The following is a 21,825-nucleotide window of genomic DNA, read 5'->3' as shown; positions in this document are numbered from 1 at the left end:
ATACTGACTAGCTGCAATATAGCCAATTACATATAATCCAACTGCTAGGACACGAAAATGGATAAAAGGGTACGAAAATGAAAATATTCAAAAAAAAAAAAAATAACACCTTAGTGCAACACTAGAGCTAAATCGAAGTACAAAGAAAAATTTTGTAGTATGAAAGGACCAAACTTTTTGGTGGATGTCATGTTCATCTATAATTCGCCAGCTTCCACGAGGGAAGACAGATATGGTATACCTAAGAATCAATCAACTTGCTTACAAAGTCACATTCTTAACTTCACATCATCCAGCACCAAGGACCTGCCTTGTTCCGCAAAGCTTGAACCATGTCTCAATCCTATTTGCTTCAATATCTACTACATAAATGAAAAATGCATGGAAAAATTACTCCAAAAGGAAATTGCTGCAGTAATGGGCTAATGGCATACTATTTCTAGCACCAGCTCAGCATTTCTGCAAACATAATGTAGGTATTGGACTACTGCTATGATTGTGTGTTAGATTAGAATGAAAAAGTTAGTATCATCCATGTTATGCTAAACATATCCATTTTTTTTTCTCGCCAAAAAAGAAAAAACTCTATACATATCTACAGAAATAAATTATCTCCTCTGGACTGCAATTGGAAACTGTATTTTCAATATCCACTCTCTAATTTCACTACCATTTGCCACAAAAATATAACTGATGAAAAAGAAGGGTGTATGGTGGGCATGGGGGACCTTAACCAGAATGTTTGACTAGAAATTATACCCTCACGTGCCAAAATACAAATTCTGAAGGATGTAAATGTAAAATCACCCACGTGCCAGCATTGAAAATTTGAACCAGAGCCAAGGGTCCAAGAGTAATCATATGCTGGCAAGTGGTAAATAACTGGACATAAGTCCATGGCATGGTCCCGTCCGAAAAGAGATAAGTCAAAAAAAAAAAAAACTCATCAAAAATGGGTCATCTCGGCTCTTGGGTTTTGGTAAACTTACAGCCCAGTAATGGCGCTCCCTGATATTTCATCCTCTTGAACCCATTAAGAGGGTCCTTTCTGTAAGTCCTCTCAGCAGCCGAAACAAGGGATGAAGTACCGATCTCCACTGGCACAGGTTCACCAATCTGCCCCTCCACTACAGACCCTCCCGTAATCCGCCATGAAAACTCCACCACATACTTTGCCTCACTTCCATTTACTTTCCCTGAAAATAAATGTCAAAATAAGTAAGAAAATGACAGTCACATCCATTCTCTTTTCAGTCCCATTGCTTAGTAACGTTGTGTATGTTGCCGAAACTTTGTGGTTTTGTATTATTTCCTTGTAAAATTTTGTTAGCAACCAAACAAAAAGATTAGCAAAGAAAAACAATCTGATAACAATAATAATAATTTTTAGGAAATTAACGCTAATTTCGAAGCGGGATAAAAGAAAGGAAAGCTATTATATGCCGATGGGTGTGACGAAATGAAATGAAAGAAATTTCTTATTATTTTTTCATTTCTGCAACTATTATCATTTTTCTTTGTTTTTTCTTTCTCTATTGGGGTTTGGTCGTCGGGTCAACGTTTTGTAAGGGAAATGGCAATGCCACTTTCCATTTAAGCACGTTTAATGGACTGTCCAATTATGTCATGCCGTTGCATTGGCGTGGTGTCACTTTCTTTGGAAAGTGGGGGAAAATATAGAATCTAACACTTTATTGTTTGCTTTACAACCAAGCCCACCAATCTCCAACTTACAAAAAGGAATTTCCTGGATGGACTGGTCATCATATGTCATCAATAATATCCCTGTTAATCTGCATTCTCCTAGCCAGTGTTGTGTCATGGAATGTGTATCTGATTAACGGGTGTTTATAAACATTGATTAAAAATATTTAAATTACTATTTAAAAAAAAATTTGTATTTGATGAACTGTTTTTATTAAATTCAAATGCAAGCATTTAAATGCATCTAATGGCTAGTGAATGGTGATTTCATTTGTAATTTATGGTTTTAGATTTCAGTTGAATTTCAATTAAATATTGAAGAAATGTGATTTTGATTATTAATATTTTATTTTTATAAATTTTGTTTAAAATTATTAAAATTGTAAATAAATTAAAAAATATAATAAGGTTGTTTCAATGAAAACTATTTTATGGAATAATTATTTATGAAAAATTTTTTTACCAAAAATTACTTATTTAACAAAAAACACTTCATCAAATGAATAAGTGAAAATAACCCTAAAATATGATAACAATTTTTGGATTAATTTTATTATTAAAATATTTTTAAAATTTTAAGTTAATGAATTAAATAAAAAGATAGTTAAGAAGTTTCATCTTAACCTTTTCCTAAGTGTTTTTTCCTTTCTTTCAAAAAAATAGTAAACTTTTATAATATTATGTCTATCATAAAAAAGTAAATTACACTTTCATTAAACAATATATCAATATCTTTTGTCACAATCAATTCTTTCATTATTTATCATTATTCTCGTTCAACACCCAATATATAACACATATTCTCTTTCTAAATCATTTTTTCAATCTCATTTTCTTCTCTACCATCCTTCATTTACCAGCTATCACCCTCTATTCCTGTAATTAATACTTTAAAGTTTGTTCTAATATTTTTCTCCGTTATCTCCCAACACATCATACTTTACTTGTTTACGACACTTTCTCACCTCAACAAAAAAACCTTTTTACAAATATAAGTTTGAGTTGATTTGGATGACAATCTCTGACATACCCTTACTTCTTTGCTTCTCTAAAAATTCTCTCTTGTTTTTAACAAGAAAAAAAATGTAAGTTTAGTATCTAATTATGCTTCAATCACCAAAAGTTTTTTATCATGGGATTTTACTCATTTGGCTCTGTGATTTGCTGGAACATTGTTGCATGCCTTCAGCTTCCCTCTGCATTTTATTTCAAACAATGATGAAATTCTAATCATTTTGATTGGTCAACTTACAAAGACAAGTAGTGATACAGGCATCAACTAGATGAAACCACTTGTTTCTCCAATCCATGTTGATGTAAAGAGTAGCAGTAAGTACCACCACCACTGTTACGTAAGCCACAAGAAAACTCAAGTAAAAAGCCAGCATCTCCATAAAGCTGTTCTCTCCCTCCTCATGACCCGCAGGTGATTGTTCCGGAGTTGGGTTACAGTCTTTCTTCAACGTTGGCCCGCAAAGAAAAGAATTTCCCTCATAGCTATTTTCCACGAAAGCACCAAACTGCGCTTTATCAGGTATTTTACCAGATAAATTGTTGTAAGCAACAGAGAAATATCCCAGCGCAGTCAGCTCAGTAAGCTGTTGAGGAATTGCTCCTGTCAACTTGTTGTGAGAAAGGTCCAAGCTTTCTATGTTCTTTAGGCCCGAAAAGGTTGTTGGAATTGAACCATTCAATTCATTATGTGAAAGATCTAGTGCACGGATTAGCTTTAGCTCCCCTATTTCAGGTGGTATTCTGCCTGTCAATTTGTTCCAGGAGAGATCAATTCCAGTCATGTTGTATAAAAAGTTGTTCCTGTAGAAGTCAGACCTGTTCTTGGTTGTGAACTCAACAGAGGATATTTCATAATATGCAGGTTTAGCATAGGAAGGTATTTGAAGTAACTCTATATAGCTGCCTTGATATGAATAGGCTGACAACTGTAGATCACCATCCAGAGAAACAGCTATACGAAATTTTCCCGAACGAAACCCTATTTTGAATGGTATCTTGTTCAAGCAAGAAGGAATAGGACCTGAGAGATTGTTGTGAGAAAGATCTAGCATAGTCATCAAGGATGACTGACACAACTCAACAGGGATTCTTCCTTCCAACTGGTTTTCTTTCAGAAGAAGAATGCTCAAACTGAGATTGGAAATCCAACTGGGAATACCTCCGGTCAAGTAGTTGTTTCTGAGGTCTAAAGTCACCAAAAGTGAGCTTTGAGAGAAGGATTTTGTTATTGGTCCTGTGAACTTGTTGTCATGCAGGTATACCTGGAGAAGGGATATTGGGCTAAAGCAAGAAGGGATAGAGCCTGAGAGATTGTTTTGCGAAAGATCAAGAATTTCAATGTTCTCATATGAACAAAACTCAGTGGGAATCGGTCCTTCAAGATGATTGCCGGCCATCAAAAGTGTTTGCAGATAAGTCAAATTTCCCATCCAAGTTGGCAGCTTACTTGATAAGGAGTTATAACTAACATCTAGACTCTTCAAGTATGAGCTGTTGAGCAAACTCTCTGGGATTTCTCCAAGAAAGAGATTCCCATTCAAACGCAGTATTTCTAAGCTGGTTAGATTAGAAAACTTTGGAAACATTTCGCCACTAAGATTATTGTTTGACAATATTAGAGCATGCAAAAGAATGCAGCCAGAGACCAAGCTATCAGGTATGCCTCCCAAGAGTTCATTGTTTGACAGGTCCAAAACGAGCAGATTTTTCATATCACCGAATGAAGAAGGAATGCTACCTTTGAAGGAATTCGTTGAGAGATTCAGATATTTCAGATTTGGGAGATAGACACTTATGGTGGATGGGATATGTCCTTGAAGCTGATTGCTGGAAATATCAACAACGGAGATGAATGTGCTAGGACGAGATGGAAGAGGAAATTGGCCTTTGAAAGAATTATTTTTCAAATATAGCTCTACCATTCTTGTATTATTCTCCATCAACCAATTAGGGAAATCTCCTTCCAAGTTGTTATCAGAGAGATCAATCACTCTAAGATCATATTGGTAAGAAAGAAATTTGAACATGGATCCTTCATCAACTGAACAGCCTGAAAGACGGAAGATCTTCAGTTGGAAGCGTGGAACCCAATTATGATCATCGATTTCAACCATTAACCCATTGTTATTACCGATAAGCTCAAAGACCTCAAGCTTAGAATGGTTAGCAAATGAGGAAAATGGGGCCAAACTTTGGAATACATTGTGAGAAAGGGAAAGAAACTCAAGGGAAATGAGGCTCGAGATGAAAGATGAACTGATGTTCCCCGAAAACCTGTTTCTAGAGATATCCAGAACTCGAAGGGATGTCAAGGTTTCAACACAGGAAGGGATTGTGCCTTTGAAACTGTTATGACTGAGATCCAACTCTTCAAGATCCCTAAGTTTGCACAAGCCTGCCAAAATTGTTAGAAAACAAAGTTAATACAATAAATACTTGTTAATTTAATTCAATTAAAACACTTGGTTTTCAAGTACAACTAAAATTACCAAGCAAATCCGTGGTGCCATTGAGACTATTATCACGCAAGGATAAGCCTTTAAGGGATATCATGTAGTCTAAAACCTGAAGAAAGTTGCTGCTAATATTACTGGAAGAGACATCCAAGACCTCCAAGTTTCTCAAACTGTTAAGTCCTAGAAAGGAAGGAAGGTAGAAAAATCAAGGTATGATAAAACATGCGTACAATAGACCCTTCCCCGAACTCGCAGATAGCCGGAGTGCTTTATCCACCGGGCTGCCCTTATTTTTTTTTAGTTGTGCGTACCTTCAATAGCAATGGATCCTTCCAAGCTATTATCGTTGATATAAAGCCTCTTGAGCGAATGGAGATTCCCGAGAGACAGTAAAGTACTCATGTTGAGCTTATTTGAGTTTAGGTTCAGGACTTTCAGTTTGCTCAATTTTTTAAGACCTGAAATAGAAATCAGCTAAACCAGAGGTCGACTAGGAAACCATCGAGTGCAAAATGTAATTAAACATTGGTGGTGTACCTTGAATCTCCATGAAGCTTTCTAACAAATTCTCACTCAAGTCCAACTCCTCCAAGTTAGACAGAGCAGGCAGTTCTTCAGAGAACAATATCATGACACGAGCAAAGTTACATGAGATAGAGATTCTTGGGTCCAAAGTAAAATGGAAGAATGAACATACCTTGGAAATGAGTCGCTCCGGTCATTAAGTTCGAAGCCAAATACAAAGTAGTAAGTGAAGAGATTGCTCCAACATGTGCAAAGATGCTGTCATTAAAGTTGCCCCCGCTCAAATCAAGGAATCTCAACTTGTTCAGTTTAGACAATCTTTCAAAGCCTGTTGAACGAAGAGAATTCGAAAAAAATGAATATTTAAACTTCCTTCCTATTTCACAGCAGAAAAACAGAATCCTGAAATGATAAACTGAAAAAAAGAAGTTTCTAGTACCATCATTATCAGCCAAACCAGAAAACATGTTTGAAGACAAGTTTAGGGAAGTCAGATCCTTAAATGGAAGAAAAAGGGTGGCATCCAGATACACATCTTCATATACTTCAAGGGGATCCCATGAGCTGTTAAGAAAAAGCTTACTTACTTGTTTCGTTTCTTTGTCACACACCACGTTTTCCCAACCACAACAGTCACTATCATTATCCTCCCAAGATGGAGGAGCATAGCTCTCGTCCGGATAGAAAGATGTTTTGAGTTTCAAAAGAGCAAGCCTCTCTTCCTCATGGCAACCAAAGCATTGGTAATCGTTTAACTGTACCAGGACCAAAGAAAGCCAGCACCAGAAAATCCACTTCATGGTTTGAAAGAATCTATTGGTTGCTGCAGCTGAGAAAGAAGATATTGATATATATAGAAGTTGCTTTTGCGGACCTTTGGATTAGTCAATCGAGTGCCTCAAATCGACAAATTCTCGAATGGTCCATCCCTATATTAATTACATGGACCTATTTGAGATGGAAATGGAAAGGTTACGTTCTAATTTATATATAATAATAGCAGGCACCAATGGGGACAGTGCATAGGAGATGGTCTACAAGCGAAAGAGATTACCCAAACCATTGGTTTACTCCATTTCTTGACCATCATGATTATCAGCTCATTGCAAAGGCTGCTGATTAGAGAATCCTCAGTCAATCTCTAGCAGAGACATCGCATTTGTTCAGACGAGGAGTTTGTTTGACTTATTATATGCTCCTTTATTACACAAGTGGCTTCACTAAGTCGACCACGCGGAATGACGGTGAATTCTTCGTCTTTATCAAGAACTGATTGGTCAGCATTTTCTGTATGGAACGAGTCGCAATTTATCAAAGCTATATTCAAGGGCTTAGACTGGAATGATATCACGGAGCCCAGAAGTTTTTTTACTGTAGAGGGTGAGCCGAAGCGCGATGGACACTTGGACCAAGACAAGGCATGTCGAAGTTATTCTCTAACTGACAAAACCTTTGAATATTGAATACAGGCTGGGTTTTGTTTTCATTTTAGACGGTGCTTTTAGTCTGTGCAGCCCAATTTTAGAATAAATTTAAGCCCCTATTATTTGTCGGCCGTAGCAATAAGTCAATGGGATTGACATGCTCGGTCATTTTGCTCAAAAACATTTATTTATGGAAAAGGTTATATAAACATAAAAATATACACACTTCTTGTATAAATTTTTTAACCTAATAAAAAAACCATCTAATTCTATTATTTTTCAAAAGTGCTCATGAATAAACAGTTATATGTACATAACATTATCTTTCGTAGCTTTTCGGAATCCTCAAATTTATGAGTTAAGTTTTATTAATTTTATAAAACATTTACTCTTAATAATTTAATATTTTAGTGCGGTAAGTATAGGAAAATTTGTGTATTGAAGGCCTTATTAACATGGTTCTTGAAATGGGATCAACAAACAGAAATTGAAGTTTCCCTTCATTTGGTTGTGGAAAGAAAATATCAAAAAACATGAAACGAATCATCATGGCATGGAAGGAATTTAACCCAAGTCTACATGTAATGAAATTTCCCCGAAACAAATCCTTTCAATCTGATCATGCGAGTCTTTTAGCACTACAAGGTACAACCCACTTATGGACCTGGATTCTTTGATTACTGGCGTGGATTGGTTACAGTTTTATATGGACAAACCACACTAAAGGACCTGCAACATAGAGTGAAGCTGCGGACCACAACTGCAAAGAAACAACCATTCCCATTCCCGCACAAAAAGTGAAAGAAAAGCTTCTCTCAAGAGTCTCTGTCTGCTTCAGGAGCCTCACTTAACTGTTTTGTATAAAGGCGACGGCGTCTCTCTCGCCCATATATTACCCAGAAGATTAAAGGGAGCATAAGTGCAGTTGAGACCATTGCCAGCCCTGTATAGATCCATCTACTATATCGCCGTAGACCAGGGCGGTGTTCTACATAAATGCCTGTAAAAGTTTCCCTCACAAATGTGCAGTCTTGAAGCTGAACAACGAAAGGAGCATAATTTTATAATGCAGAACCCACATTTACCACAGCTGTCATCTGGTCATAGAAGGCTGGAGTTAATCGTCCTGTTGTGGTGCATATTCCAGTTGCAGAAACCTGACAGACATAGTTCCTTCATACCTGTAGTAAATGATAATATCTTACTGGAAAATAAGTCCAGATCTTGCAACCAAAAGAAAACATATAGAAATTCTTGGCAGCCTACTTTCTATCTCAGTTCAAGTTTGTTTGCTTGTTAATAATAATGCATTGATGTTGCTGGGTCCAATGAATTTACATATGTTGCATTATCTGCATTCACTTCACCGGCAGTGCAAATTCGATCTGTAAGGTCAGGAAATAAAGAATTGCAGAGTACAGGCACCAATGGAACGGATTGATTGAAGTACATGGTCGGAAAGTTAGGTGAAAAATTAATGTTTGACACGTTGGTTATGAGCTGGTTAATAACTTCAACAAGCTGAGAGGTAACTTCCCTGCTTTTCAACAATGTTTCTTGGGCTGTAGCATTGTCCACGCAAGGCAGTATATCATCTAAAGCCGCATGAGCAGTGGGATTTTGGATTCAATCATGCATTGCAACACAAGTATCTGCAGCCGCACTCGCACATCAAAAACAAAACATCAATTAGGATGTAAAATTAGAAGCAGTAAGATGTAGAGATATAGGTTGAGCTATGCTAAAACTTACTTATGGAGAACAAGGAATGTTCCAGTGACAAGCATCCATCCTAGTATCACCAGACTGAAACAGATATAGTTTTAAACCCTTCTGTTAAGAAAGATCCTCGTTTGAATCCAAACAAAATCAGAGAAAAAATTGGAGAATGAAATTCCATCCTACTCACATGTAAACAAGAAGCTGCATCCCAAAAATTGAGAATACTTAAACAAAATTAGATTGTATAAATAAATGAAGTCACAAACTTTCTAAATTCTGAAAAAACGAACTTTCGCGAATTCTTACTAAAGAAACCAACGGGACTTGCAGAATCCAAGAAATGTCAATAGAAGCATAATAGCGGCTATTGCAATAAGAGCCACTCTCCTGTAGCAGCATTGAAATACAGCTTTAATGAAAGCTTTTCTTGGAAGCACTAAAACATATAGGTAAACTTCAGAATCCTTCACTTACACAGAATCTAGGAGATCTCATCTGAATTATCCACTGTTTTGTCGGCTAGAGTGCTTCCAGAAGAATTAATTTTTGCTCCTATCTCATCAATATCAGTTTGGACATAAGAAGGTAGAAAAATTTTTATCAACTCCGATCTACTTAGCTGTCGCAAGAGAGTCCGACACATCCTTTAGTTTCCTGATACTCATAACTGCCTGATTTACAACACATGCTAATGTTTTTGTAGTGCTTTTATGAAACCTCCCCTGGCCAACATATAGGACAAAGCAGCCAAGCCTAAAACCAAAGAGCAAAGCATTAGGATTTAGGAACTATCATGACACATATCAATATTCAATATGAATATGACACGAGAGAAAGATGCATTTACATTGCAGCAACTGGGAACAACACCAGGAAAATGAGAGAGATTGCATAAGCAATTCGAGAATATCCATGTGGCTGCCTTTTACAACAGAAATAACAGAGAAAGATGAGCAATAAGCATAACCCAAAGCCAACAAACCAGATTGCAGCAATTGCAAACAGAGAAAGTGCAGTAAAAGCCACGGACTGCATTTAAACAAAAATGGAACTGATTAGTTAGGACATAAATCTTAAACTGATACTGACTAGCTGCAATATAGCCAATTACATATAATCCAACTGCTAGGACACGAAAATGGATAAAAGGGTACGCAAATGAAAATATTCGAAAAAAAAAAAAAAAAAAAAACACCTTAGTGCAACACTAGAGCTAAATCAAAGTACAAAGAAAAATTTTGTAGTGTGAAAGGACCAAACTTTTTGGTAGATATCATGTTCATCTATGATTCGCCAGCTTCCACGAGGGAAGACAGATATGGTATACCTAAGAATCAATCAACTTGTTTACAAAGTCACATTCTTAACTTCACATCATCCAGCATCAAGGACCTGCCTTGTTCCGCAAAGCTTGAACCATGTCTCAATCCTATTTGCTTCAATATCTACTGCATAAATGAAAAATGCATGGAAAAATTACTCCAAAAGGAAATTGCTGCAGTAATGGGCTAATGGCATACTATTTCTAGCACCAGCTCAGCATTTCTGCAAACATAAATGTAGGTATTGGACTACTGCTATGATTGTGTATTAGATTAGAAAGAAAAAGTTAGTATCATCCATGTTATGCTAAACATATCCATTCTTTTTTTCCGGCCAAACAAAAAAAAAAAAAAAAAAAAAACTCTATACATATCTACAGAAATAAATTATCTCCTCTGGACTGCAATTGGAAACTATATTTTCAATATCCACTCTCTAATTTCACTACCATTTTGCCACAAAAATACAACTAAAGAAAAAGGAGGGTGTATGGTGGGCATGGGGGACCTTAACCAGAATGTTTGACTAGTAATTATACCCTCACGTGCCAAAATCACAAATTCTGAAGGATGCAAATGTAAAATCACCCACGTGCCAGCATTGAAAGTTTGAACCAGGGCCAAGGGTCCAAGAGTAATCCTATCCTGGCAAGTGGTAAATAACTGGACATGAGTAGATGGCACGATCATGTCCGAAAAGAGAAAACTAAAAAAAAAAAAAACTCATCAAAAATGGGTCATCTCGGCTCTTGGGTTAAGGTAAGCTTATAACCTAGTATTAGCGCTCCCCGCTATTCCATCCTCCTGAGTATCTCTTGAACCCATTAAGAAGGTCCTTTCTGTAAGTCCTCTTAGCAGCCGAAACTAGGGATGAAGTACCGATCTCCACAGGCACAGGTTCACCAATCTGCCCCTCCACGACAGACCTCCTAGTAATCCCCCATGAAAACTCCACCACATACTTTGCCTCACTTCCATTTACTTTCCCTGAAAATAAATGTCAAAATAAGTAACAAAATGACAGACATCCATTCTCTTTTCAGCCCCATTGCTTAGTAACGTTGTGAATGTTGCTGAAACTTTGTGGTTTTGTATTATTTCCTTGTAAAATTTTGTTAGCAATCAAACAAAAAAAGATTAGCAAAGAAAAACAATCTGATAATAATAATAATTTTTAGGAAATTAACGCTAATTTCGAAGCGGAATAAAAGAAAGGACTGTTATTAAACGCCGATGGGCGTGACGAAATGAAATGAAATAAATTTTTTATTATTTTTTCATTTCTGCAATTATTATCATTTTTCTTTGTTTTTTCTTTCTCTATCGGGGTTTAGTTGTCGGTTCAACGTTTTGTGGGGGAAATGGTAAAGCCACTTTCCATTTAAGCACGTTTAATGGACCGTGCAATTATGTCATGCCGTTGCATTGGCGTGATGTCACTTTCTTTGGAAAGTGGGGGAAAATATGGAATTTAACATTTTATTGTTTACTTTACAACCAAGCCCACCAATCTGCAACTTACAAAATGGAATTTCCTTGATGGACTGGTCATCATATGTCATCAATAATATCTCTGTTAATCTGCATTCTCCTAGCCAGTGTTATGTCATGGAATGTGTATCTGATTAACAAGTGTTTATAAACATTGATTAAAAATAATTAAATTACTATTTTAAAAAAATTTGTAATTAATGAACTGTTTTTCCTAAATTCAAATGCGAGCATTTAAATGCATCTAATGGCTGGTGAATGGTGATTTCATTTGTAATTTATGGTTTTAAATTTCAGTTGAATTTCAATTAAATATTGAAGATATTTGATTTTGATTATTAATATTTTATTTTTATATATTGTTTTAGAGTTATTAAAATTGAAAATAAATTAAAAAATATAATAAAATTATTTTAATAAATATTATTTTACGAAATAATTATTCATCAAAAACTCTTTTACTAAAAATTATTTTTTACTTCACAAAAAACACTTCATCAAATAAATGAGTGAAAATAACCTCAAAATATAATAAAATTTTTGGATTAATCTCGTTATTAAAATATTTTAGAAAGTTTAATTTAGTAGATTAAATACGAAGATAATTAAAAAATTTTATCTTAACTTTTTCTTAAATGCTTTTTCCTTTCTTTCAAAAAAAAATAGTGAATTTTTATGTTCATTATGTCTATCACAAAAAAATTAATTACACTTTCATTAAACAATATATTAATATATTTTGTAATAATTAATTATGTCATTGTTTATTATTATTCTCATTTAATACTCAAAATATATAACTCTTATTTTTTAAACCTATAAATAAGAATTTAAATGATTCATAAGACTTTTAAAAACTTTTAACAAATTTATTCAGTTCTCTCTGTAATTTACTCTTTCCAAATCATTTTTTTAATCTCATTCGCTTCTCTACTCAGCTTTTATTTATCAAATATCATCACCCATATAGCTGCAGTCAATACTTTAAAGTTTACTCCAATCATTTTCTCCGTTATCTCACAACACATCCTATTTTACTTGTATACAACACTTTCTCAACACAACAAAAAAACCTTTTTACAAATATAAATTTGAGTTCATTTCGATGACAATCTCTGACATACGCTTACTTCTTTGCTTCTCTACAATTTCTACCTTGTTTTTAACAAGAAAAAAATAGAAGTTTAGTGTCCAATTATGCTTCAATCACCAAAAGTTTAATATCATGGGATTTTACCCATTCGGCTTTGTGTTTTGCTAGTACATAGGTACATGCCTTCGGCTTCCCTCGGCATTTTCTTTTAAACAATGATGAAATTCTAATCATTTTGATTGGTCAACTTACAAAGACAAGTATTGATACAAGCATCAACTAGATGAAACCACTTGTTTCTCCAATCCATGTTGATGTAAAGAGTAGCAATAAGTACCACCACCATTATTGCATAAGCCATAAGAAAACTTAAGTAAAAAGCCAGCATCTCCATAAAGCTGTTCTCTCCCTCCTCGTGTCCCCCCTGTGACTCTTCCAGAGTTGAGTTACAGTCTTTCTTCAATATTGACCCGCAAAGAAAAGGATTTCCCTCATAGCTATTTTCCACGAAAGTACCAAACTGCGCTTTATCAGGTATTTTACCAGATAAATTGTTGTAAGCAACAGAGAAATATCCCAGCACAGTCAGTTCAGTAAGCTGTTGAGGAATTGCTCCTGTCAACTTGTTGTGAGAAAGGTCCAAGCTTTCTATGTACTTTAGGCCCGAAAAGGTTGTTGGAATTGAACCACTCAGCTCATTATGTGAAAGATTTAGCGAACGGATTCGCTTTAGCTCCCCCATTTCGGGTGGTATTCTGCCTGTCAATTTGTTCCAAGACAGATCAATTCCAGTCATGTTGTATAAAAAGTTGTTCATGTAGAAGTTAGACCTGTTCTTGGTTGTGAACTCAACGGAGGTTATTTCATAATTTACAGGTTTAGCATAAGAAGGTATTTGAAGTAACTCTATATAGCTGCTTTGATATGAATACGCTGACAACTGTAGATCAATATCCAGAAAAACAGGTAAACGAAATTTTCCAGAACGAAACCCTATTTTGAATGGTATCTTGTTCAAGCAAGAAGGAATAGAACCTGAGAGATTGTTGTGAGAAAGATCTAGTATAGTCATCAAGGACGACTGACACAACTCAGCAGGTATTCTTCCTTCCAACTGGTTTTCTTTCAGAAGAAGAATGCTCAAACTGAGATTGGAAATCCAACTGGGAATACCTCCAGTCAAGTAGTTGTTTCTGATGTCTAGAGTCACCAAAGATGAGCTTTGAGAGAAGGATTTTGTTATTGGTCCTGTGAACTTGTTGTCATGCAGGTATACATGAAGAAGGGATATTGGGCTAAAGCAAGATGGGATAGAGCCTGAGAGATTGTTTTGCGAAAGATCAAGAATTTCAATGTTCTCATGTGAACAAAACTCAATGGGAATCGGTCCTTCAAGATGATTACCGGCCATCAAAAGTGTTTGCAGATAAGTCAAACTTCCCATCCAAGTTGGCAGCTTACCTGATAAGGAGTTATAACTAACATCTAGACTCTTCAAGTATGAGCTGTTGAACAAACTATCTGGGATTTCTCCAGGAAAGAGATTCCCATTCAAATGCAGAATTTCTAAGCTGGTCAGATTAGAAAACTTTGGAAACATTCGGCCGCTAAGATTATTGTTTGACAATATTAAAGCATGCAAAAGAAAGCAGCCAGAGACCAAGCTATCAGGTATGTTTCCCAAGAGTTCATTGTTTGACAGGTCCAAAACGAGCAGATTTTCAATATCACCGAATGAAGAAGGAATGCTGCCTTTGAAGGAATTCGTTGAGAGATTCAGAAATTTCAGATTTGGGAGATAGACACTTATGTTTGATGGGATATGTCCTTGAAGCTGATTGTTGGAAATATCAACAACGGAGATGAACGTGCTAGGACGACATGGAAGAGGAAATTGGCCTTTGAACGAATTATTTTTCAAATGTAGTTCTACCATTCTTGTATTATTCTCCATCAACCAAGTAGGAAAATCTCCTTCCAAGTTGTTATCAGAGAGATCAATCACTCTAAGATCATATTGGTAAGAAAGAAATTTGAACATGGATCCTTCATCAACTGAACAGCCTGAAAGACGGAAGATCTTCAGTTGGAAGCGTGGAACCCAATTATGATCATCGATTTCAACCATTAATCCATTGTTATCACAGATGAGCTCAAAGACCTCAAGCTTAGAATGGTTAGCAATTGAGGAAAATGGGGCCAAACTTTGGAATACATTGTGAGAAAGGGAAAGAAACTCAAGGGAAATGAGGTTAGAGATGAAAGATGAACTGATGTTCCCCGAAAACCTGTTTCTAGAGATATCCAGAACTCGAAGGGATGTCAAGGTTTCAACACAGGAAGGGATTGTGCCTTTGAAACTGTTATGACTGATATCCAACTCTTCAAGATCCCTATGTTTGCACAGGCCTGCCAAAATTGTTAGAAAACAAAGTTAATAAAATAAATACTTGTTAATTTAATTCAATTAAAGCACTTGGTTTTCAAGTACAACTAGAATTACCTAGCAAATCCAGGGTGGCATTGAGACTATTATCACGCAAGGATAAGCCTTTAAGGGATATCATATACTCCAAAACCTGAAGAAAGTTGCTGCTAATATTACTGGAAGAGACATCCAAGACCTCCAAGTTTCTCAAACTGTTGAGCCCTAGAAAGGAAGGTAGAAAAATCAAGGTATAATAAAACATGCGTACCCTTCCCCGAACCCGGGCATAGCAGGAGCGCTTTATGCGCCGGGCTGCCCCTTTTTTTTGTTTTAGTTGTGCGTACCATCAATAGTAATGGATCCCTCCAAGCTATTATGGTTGATATAAAGCCTCTTGAGCGAATGGAGATTCCCGAGAGACAGTAAAGTACTCATGTTGAGCTTATTTGAGTTTAGGTTCAGGACTTTCAGTTTGCTCAATTTTTTAAGACCTGAAATAGATATCAGCTAAACCAAAGGTTGACTAGGAAACCATCGAGTGCAAAATGGAATTAAACATTGGTGGTGTACCTTGAATCTCCATGAAGCTTTCTAACAAATTCTCACTCAAGTCCAACTCCTCCAAGTTAGACAGAGCAGCCAGTTCTTCAGAGAACAATTATCATGACACGAGCAAAGTTACATGAGATAGAGATTGTTGGATCCAGAGTAAAATGGAAGAATGAACATACCTTGGAAATGAGTCGCTCCGGTCATTAAGTTCGAAGCCAAATACAAAGTAGTAAGTGAAGAGATTGCTCCGACATGTGCAAGGATGCTGTCATTAAAATAGCCCCCGCTCAAATCAAGGAATCTCAACTTGTTCAGTTTAGACAGTCTTTCAAAGCCTGTTGAACGAAGAGAATTCGAAAAAAATGAATATTTAAACCTCCTTCCTATTTCACAGCAGCAAAATAGAATCCTGAAATGATAAACTGAAAAAACGAAGTTTCTTGTACCATCATTATCAGCCAAACCAGAAAACATGTTTGAAGACAAGTTTAGGGAAGTCAGATCCTTAAATGGAAGAAAAAGGGTGGCATCCAGATTCACATCTTCATATACTTCAAGGGGATCCCATGAGCTGTTAAGAAAAAGCTTACTTACTTGTTTTGTTTCTTTGTCACATACCACATTTTCCCAACCACAACAGTCACTATCATCATCCTTCCAAGAAGGAGGAGCATAGCTCTTATCCAGATAGAAAGATGTTTTGAGTTTCAAAAGAGCAAGCCTCTCTTCCTCATGGCAGCCAAAGCACTGGCAATCGTTTAACTGTACCAGGACCAGTGAAAGCCAGCACCAGAAAATCCACTTCATGGTTTGAAAGAATTTATTGGTTGCTGCAGCTGAGAATATTGATTTATACAGAAGTTGCTTTTTCTGAATGGAGTGCCTCAAATCGATAAATTATCCTGTTATTGGTTTCAAATTCTCGAATGGTCAGTCCCTATATTAATTACATGGACCTATTTGACATGGACCTCGAAAGGCAATATACAAATATACATCTAATTTATGGTTGGCACCCAATAGGGACAGAGTATAGGAGATGGCCTACAGGTACAGCTAAAGATATTACCCAAACCATTGGTTTACTTCGTTTCTTGACCATTCTGATTATCAGCTCATTTCAAAGGCAGCTGATTAGAGAACCTTCAATCAATCTCTACCGGAGACTTGGCATAAGTTCGGACGAGGAGTTTGTTTGACTTGTTAAATGCTCCTTTGTTACACAAGTGGCTTCATGAAGTCGACCAAGCGGAATGACGGTGAATTCTTCGTCTTTATCAAGAACTGATTGGTCAGCATTCTCTATATACGCTAAAACGACTCGTTTTTTGTCAAAGCTGTATTCAAAGGCTAAAACTGGTATGATATCCCCGAGCCCAAAAGTTCTTTTTAGTGTAGAGAGTGAGCCCAAGCCCGAGGGACACTTGGATCAAGACAAGGCATGTCGATGTCAGTCTGTCGCTGACAAAACCTTTGAATATTGAAAACAGGCTGGGTTTTGGTTTCATTTTGGACGTTGCCTTTAGTCTGTGTAGCCCAATTTTTTAATAAACTTAAAAATATACACTTCTTGTATCTATTTTTTGACCTAATAAAAAAATCATTTTATTCTATTAATTTTCAAAAATGTTATCACTAAACAGTTATATGTACATAACATTAACCTTCACAGCTTTTCGGAATTCCCAAATTTATGAGTTATATTTAATTAATTATTGAAAAGGCTTTTGTATGAATTTCAAGGTTTTAAGTATTATTAATTTTATAAAACATTTACTCTTAATAATTTAATATTTTACCGCAGTAAGTATTTTGTTTATTGAAGGCCTTGTTAACATGGTTCTTGAAATGGGATCAACAAACAGAAATTGAAGTTCTTCATTTGGTTGTGAAAAGAAAGTAGCAAAAAAGCATGAAACGGATCATCATGGCAGGGAAAGAATTTAACCAAAGTCTGCATGTGATGAAATTCCCCCAAAACAAATCCTTTCAATCTGATCATGCGAGTCTTTTAACACTACAAGGTACAACCCACTTATGGACCTGGATTCTTTGATTACTGGCGTGGGTTGGTTACAGTTTTATCTGGACAAACCACAGGAAAAGGACTTACAACATAGAATGAAGCTGCAGACCACAACTGCAAAGAAACAACCATTCCCATTCCAGCACACAAAGTGAAAGAAAAGCTTCTTTCAAGAGTCTTTGTCTGCTTCAGGACCCTCGCTTAACTGTTTTGTATAAAGGCGATGGCGTCTCTCTCGCCCATATATTACCCAGAAGATTAAAGAGAGCATAACTGCAGTTGAGACCATTACCAGCCCTATATAGATCCATCTACTATATCGCCGTAGACCAGGGCAGTGTTCTACATAAATGCCTGTAAAAGTTTCCCTCGCAAATGTGCAGTCTTGTAGCTGAACAAGGAAAGGAGCATAATTGTATAATGCAGAGCCCACATTTACTGCAGCTGTCATCTGGTCATAGAAGGCCGGAGTTAATCGTCCTGTTGTGGTGCATATTCCAGTTGCAGAAACCTGACAGACATAGTTCCTCCATACCTGTAGTAAATGATAATATCTTACTGGAAAATAAGTCCAGATCTTGCAAATAAAAGAAAACATATAGAAATTCTTGGCAGCCTACTTTCTGTCTCAGTACCAAGTTTGTTTGCGTGTTAATAATAATGCATTGATGTTGCTGGGTCCACTGAATTTACCTCTGTTGCATTATCTGCAGTCACTTCACCAGCAGTGCAAATTCGATCTGTAAGGTCAGGAAAGAAAGGATTGCAGAGTACCGGCACCAATGGACCGGATTGATTGAAGTACATGGTTGGAAAGTTTGGTGAAAAATTGATGTTCGACACATTGGTTATGACCTGGTTAATCACTTCAACAAGCTGGGAAGTAACTTCCCTGCTTTTCAGCAATGTTTCTTGGGCTGTAGCATTGTCCACACAAGGCATTATATCATCTAAAGCCGTATGAGCAGTGGGATTTTGGACCCAATCATGCATTGCAATACAAGTATCTGCAGCCACACTAGCACATCAAAAACAAAACATCAATTAGGTTTTAAAATTAGAAGCAGTAAGATGTAGAAATATAGGTTGAGCTATGTTAAAACTTACTTATGGAGAACAAGGAATGTACCACAAAGAATGAATGTTCCAGTGACAAGCATCCATCCTAGTATCACTAAGCTGAAACAGATATAGTTTTAAGCCTTTCTGTTAAGAAAGGTCCTCGTTTGAATCCAAATAAAATCAGAGAAAAAACTGGAGAATAAAATTCCATCTTACATGTAAACAAGAAGCTGCATCCCAAAAATTGAGAACACTGAAACAAAATTAGATTGCATAAATAAATTAACTCACAAACTTTCTAAATTCTGGAAAAACGAACTTTCGCAACTTCTTACTAAAGAAACCACAGGGACTTACAGAATCCAAGAAATGTCAATAGAAGCATGATAGCAGCCATTACAATAAGAGCCACTCTCCTGTAACAGCATTGAAATACTGCTTTAATGAAAGCTTTTCTAGGAAGCACTAAAACATATAGGTAAATTTCAGAATGCTTCACTTACACAGAATCTAGGAGATCTCGAATGTCATTTGAATTATCCACTGTTTTGTCAGCTAGGGTGCTTCCAGAAGAATTAATTTTTGCTCCTATCTCATCAATATCTGTTTGGACATTAGAAGGTAGAAAAACTTTATCAACTCCAATCTGCTTCGCTGTTGCAAGAGAGTCTGACACATCCTTTAGTTTCCTGACAGTCATATCTGCCTGATTTACAACATAAGCTAATGCTTTTGTAGTGCTATTATGAAACCTCCCCTGGCCAACATATAGGACAATGCAGCCAAGCCTAAAACCAAAGAGCAAAGCATTAGGATTTAGGAACAACCATGACACATATCAATATTCAATATGAATATGACATGAGAGAAAGATGCATTTACATTGCAGCAACTGTGAACAACACGAGGAAAATGAGAGAGATTGCATAAGCAATTCGAGAATATCCATATGGCTGCCTTTTATAGCAGAAATAACAGAGAAAGATGAGCAATAAGCATAACCCAAAGCCAACAAACCAGATTGCAGCAATTGCAAACAGAGGAAGTGCAGTAAAAGCCACAGACTGTATTTAAACAAAAACGGAAATGATTAGTTAGGACACGAAAATGGATAAAAGGGTACGAAAATGAAAATATTAAATAAAAAAAAAAAAAAAAAACTTAGTGCAATACTATAGCTATATCAAAGTACAAAGAAAAATTTTGTGGCATGAAAGGATCAAATTTATTGGTAGATATCATGTTCATCTATAATTCGCCAGCTTCCACGAGGGAAGACAGATATGGTATACCTAAGAATAGGATCTTTAAAGAATCAATCAACTTGCTTACAAAGTCACGTTCTTAACTTCACATCATCCAGCACCAAGGACCTGCCTTGTCCCCTAAGCTTGAACCATGTCTCAATCCTATTTGCTTCAATATCTACTATATAAATGAAAAATACATGGAAAAATTACTCCAAAAGGAAATTGCTGCAGTAATGGGCTAATGGCATACTATTTCTAGCACCAGATCAGCATTTCTGCAAACATAAATGTAGGTATTGGACTACTGCTATGATTGTGTACTAGATTAGAAACAAAAAGTTAGTTTCATCCATGTTAAGCTAAACAAATCCATTATTATTTTCTGGCCGAAAAAAAAAAAAAAAAAACTCCATACATATCTATAGAAATAAATTATCTCCTCTGGACAGCAATTGGGAACAGTATTTTCAATATCCACTATAATTTCACTACCATTTGCCACAAAATAGAAAACTGAAGAAAAAGAAGGGTGTATGGTGGGAATGGGGGACCTTAACCAGAATGTTTGACAAGCAATTATACCCCACGTGTCAAAATCACAAATTCTGAAGGACCTAAATGTAAAATCACCCACGTGCCAACATTGAAAATTTGAACCAGAGCCAAGGGTCCATGAGTAATCATATGCTGGCAAGTGATAAATTACTGGACATGAGTACATGGCATGATCATGTCCGAAAAGAGAAAGTAAAAAAAAAATCATGAAAAATGGTTACATCTTGGCTCTTGGGTTTTGGTAAACTTACAGCCCAGTAATGGCGCTCCCTGATATTCCATCCTCCTGTGTATCTCTTGAATCCATTAAGAGGGTCCTTTCTATAAGTCCTCTCAGCAGCCAAAACAAGGGGTGAAGTACTGATCTCCACTGGCACAGGTTCACCAATCGGCCCCTCCGCTACAGACCTCCTAGTAATCCCCCATGAAAACTCCACCACATACTTTGCCTCACTTCCATTTACTTTCCCTGAAAATAAATTTCAAAATAAGTAACAAAATGACAGTCACATCCATTCTCTTTTCAGCCCCATTGCTTAGTAACGTTGTGTATGTTACTGAAACTTTGTGGTTTTGTATTGTTTCCAACTAAAATTTTGTTACTAACCAAACAAGAATGAAGGAGAAAAAGACAGGGAACCTGCCAGAGAAGAGAACAAGTGAAATACCCGAAGTGAGTTGTACAAGGGGTGTGGTAGAGTGAGAGACAGAAACTCCATGCGAGAATGTTAAGAAGGTTGAAAGGAAGAGAAATGTGTACGCAAGAGAAAATGGCAGTGAACTCCATGATAACATCATCAGCATCGTCACTTGAAAACAAAGAGAAATTAATAAAGCAAAGAGAGAGAAAAGGAGAGAAAATTAAAAGGAGGAAGAGGGAGTAGAGTGTAGACAGTGAAGAGCAAGACAGGAAAAGCATTGGATACTGCCCAACAAACAACAGCAAACAATTACAGATTTACCACTTTGTACTGTCATCCTCCATTGCATCGAAAAAAAGCTTTTAAGACATAAATGCCCTTGTTGTGCATTTCTAAATCCAGTGCGGCAATTATAGATTACGTATTTTCCTTTCGAGATAGATTGCTTTTTAAAAAAAAAAATTTTTCACTAGATAAATTATTTAGTTTTTAAATTATAATAAAATGTATTATATTTAATAATTTAATATAAATAATTATAAATTATGTATTTAAAATTA

The 21,825-nt window shown here is 36.1% G+C and overlaps 3 protein-coding genes, 1 long non-coding RNA gene and 1 pseudogene across 9 annotated transcripts; all 5 read right to left on the bottom strand.

The window, feature by feature from the left end:
- Positions 1-2,864: 2,864 nt before the first annotated feature.
- LOC111284886 (uncharacterized) lies at positions 2,865-6,802 on the bottom strand. Of its 2 annotated transcripts, none has more exons than XM_022873966.2 (6): positions 6,139-6,802; positions 5,872-6,027; positions 5,712-5,786; positions 5,486-5,632; positions 5,208-5,354; positions 2,865-5,113 (listed from the first exon to the last, which is right to left on the bottom strand). In XM_022873966.2, exons 1-6 carry the CDS (start codon positions 6,497-6,499, stop codon positions 2,931-2,933), a joined length of 3,069 nt encoding a protein of 1,022 aa, XP_022729701.1. In that variant the 5' UTR covers positions 6,500-6,802; the 3' UTR covers positions 2,865-2,930. The 2 variants fall into 2 exon arrangements, with proteins under 2 accessions (XP_022729701.1, XP_089618895.1); XM_089762769.1 differs by having other exon boundaries at positions 6,287-6,424.
- Positions 6,803-7,540: 738 nt separating this feature from the next.
- On the bottom strand, positions 7,541-10,055 carry LOC111284440 (uncharacterized; annotated as a pseudogene). The gene is made up of 7 exons (XR_016342591.1): positions 9,693-10,055; positions 9,320-9,598; positions 9,165-9,232; positions 9,033-9,069; positions 8,876-8,929; positions 8,433-8,786; positions 7,541-8,296 (listed from the first exon to the last, which is right to left on the bottom strand). The product of XR_016342591.1 is annotated as an uncharacterized LOC111284440 (transcript).
- Positions 9,752-11,818, bottom strand: LOC149518561 (uncharacterized). Of its 2 annotated transcripts, none has more exons than XR_016343042.1 (3): positions 10,707-11,818; positions 10,106-10,293; positions 9,752-9,874 (listed from the first exon to the last, which is right to left on the bottom strand). It is a non-coding gene; the product is annotated as an uncharacterized LOC149518561 (long non-coding RNA). The 2 variants fall into 2 exon arrangements; XR_016343041.1 differs by having other exon boundaries at positions 10,173-10,293.
- A 901-nt stretch (positions 11,819-12,719) lies between these two features.
- On the bottom strand, positions 12,720-17,089 carry LOC111286108 (uncharacterized). 3 transcript variants are annotated; one of them, XM_022875907.2, is made up of 6 exons: positions 16,178-17,087; positions 15,911-16,066; positions 15,750-15,824; positions 15,524-15,670; positions 15,255-15,401; positions 12,720-15,160 (listed from the first exon to the last, which is right to left on the bottom strand). In XM_022875907.2, exons 1-6 carry the CDS (start codon positions 16,536-16,538, stop codon positions 12,978-12,980), a joined length of 3,069 nt encoding a protein of 1,022 aa, XP_022731642.2. In that variant the 5' UTR covers positions 16,539-17,087; the 3' UTR covers positions 12,720-12,977. The 3 variants fall into 3 exon arrangements, with proteins under 3 accessions (XP_022731642.2, XP_089618894.1, XP_022731641.2); XM_089762768.1 differs by having other exon boundaries at positions 16,326-16,449; XM_022875906.2 differs by having other exon boundaries at positions 15,911-17,089.
- Positions 17,090-17,660: 571 nt separating this feature from the next.
- LOC111285439 (uncharacterized) lies at positions 17,661-21,565 on the bottom strand. Its single transcript, XM_022874900.2, has 9 exons — positions 21,293-21,565; positions 20,876-21,093; positions 19,702-19,883; positions 19,323-19,607; positions 19,177-19,235; positions 19,036-19,072; positions 18,865-18,936; positions 18,451-18,775; positions 17,661-18,292 (listed from the first exon to the last, which is right to left on the bottom strand). The coding sequence occupies exons 1-9, from the start codon at positions 21,426-21,428 to the stop codon at positions 17,927-17,929; spliced, it is 1,680 nt and encodes a 559-aa protein (XP_022730635.2). The 5' UTR covers positions 21,429-21,565; the 3' UTR covers positions 17,661-17,926.
- Positions 21,566-21,825: the final 260 nt, after the last annotated feature.

The sequence above is a fragment of the Durio zibethinus genome, chromosome 6 (assembly GCF_047325235.1).
Source record: "Durio zibethinus cultivar Kanyao isolate XHJ-2024 chromosome 6, ASM4732523v1, whole genome shotgun sequence".
Taxonomy (NCBI): Eukaryota; Viridiplantae; Streptophyta; class Magnoliopsida; order Malvales; family Malvaceae; genus Durio; species Durio zibethinus.
Note: the sequence above shows the minus strand (reverse complement) of the source record. Positions and strands in the feature narration are given on the sequence as shown.

Coding starts and splice junctions, on each gene's coding strand:
- LOC111284886 (XM_022873966.2), bottom strand. CDS start 6,499: ATGAAGTGGATTTTCTGGTGCTGGCTTTCTTTGGTCCTGGTACAGTTA. Junction 5,633..5,711: donor AAGCTTCATGGAGATTCAAG/GTACACCACCAA, acceptor TTTCTATTTCAG/GTCTTAAAAAATTGAGCAAA. Junction 5,355..5,485: donor AGGATCCATTGCTATTGAAG/GTACGCACAACT, acceptor CTTCCTTTCTAG/GACTTAACAGTTTGAGAAAC.
- LOC111286108 (XM_022875906.2), bottom strand. CDS start 16,538: ATGAAGTGGATTTTCTGGTGCTGGCTTTCACTGGTCCTGGTACAGTTA. Junction 15,825..15,910: donor CGGAGCGACTCATTTCCAAG/GTATGTTCATTC, acceptor TGTTCTCTGAAG/AACTGGCTGCTCTGTCTAAC. Junction 15,161..15,254: donor TGCCACCCTGGATTTGCTAG/GTAATTCTAGTT, acceptor CAATTTTGGCAG/GCCTGTGCAAACATAGGGAT.
- LOC111285439 (XM_022874900.2), bottom strand. CDS start 21,428: ATGCTGATGATGTTATCATGGAGTTCACTGCCATTTTCTCTTGCGTAC. Junction 19,608..19,701: donor TTGTTCACAGTTGCTGCAAT/GTAAATGCATCT, acceptor CTTTGGTTTTAG/GCTTGGCTGCATTGTCCTAT. Junction 19,073..19,176: donor ATTGACATTTCTTGGATTCT/GTAAGTCCCTGT, acceptor ATTTTGTTTCAG/TGTTCTCAATTTTTGGGATG.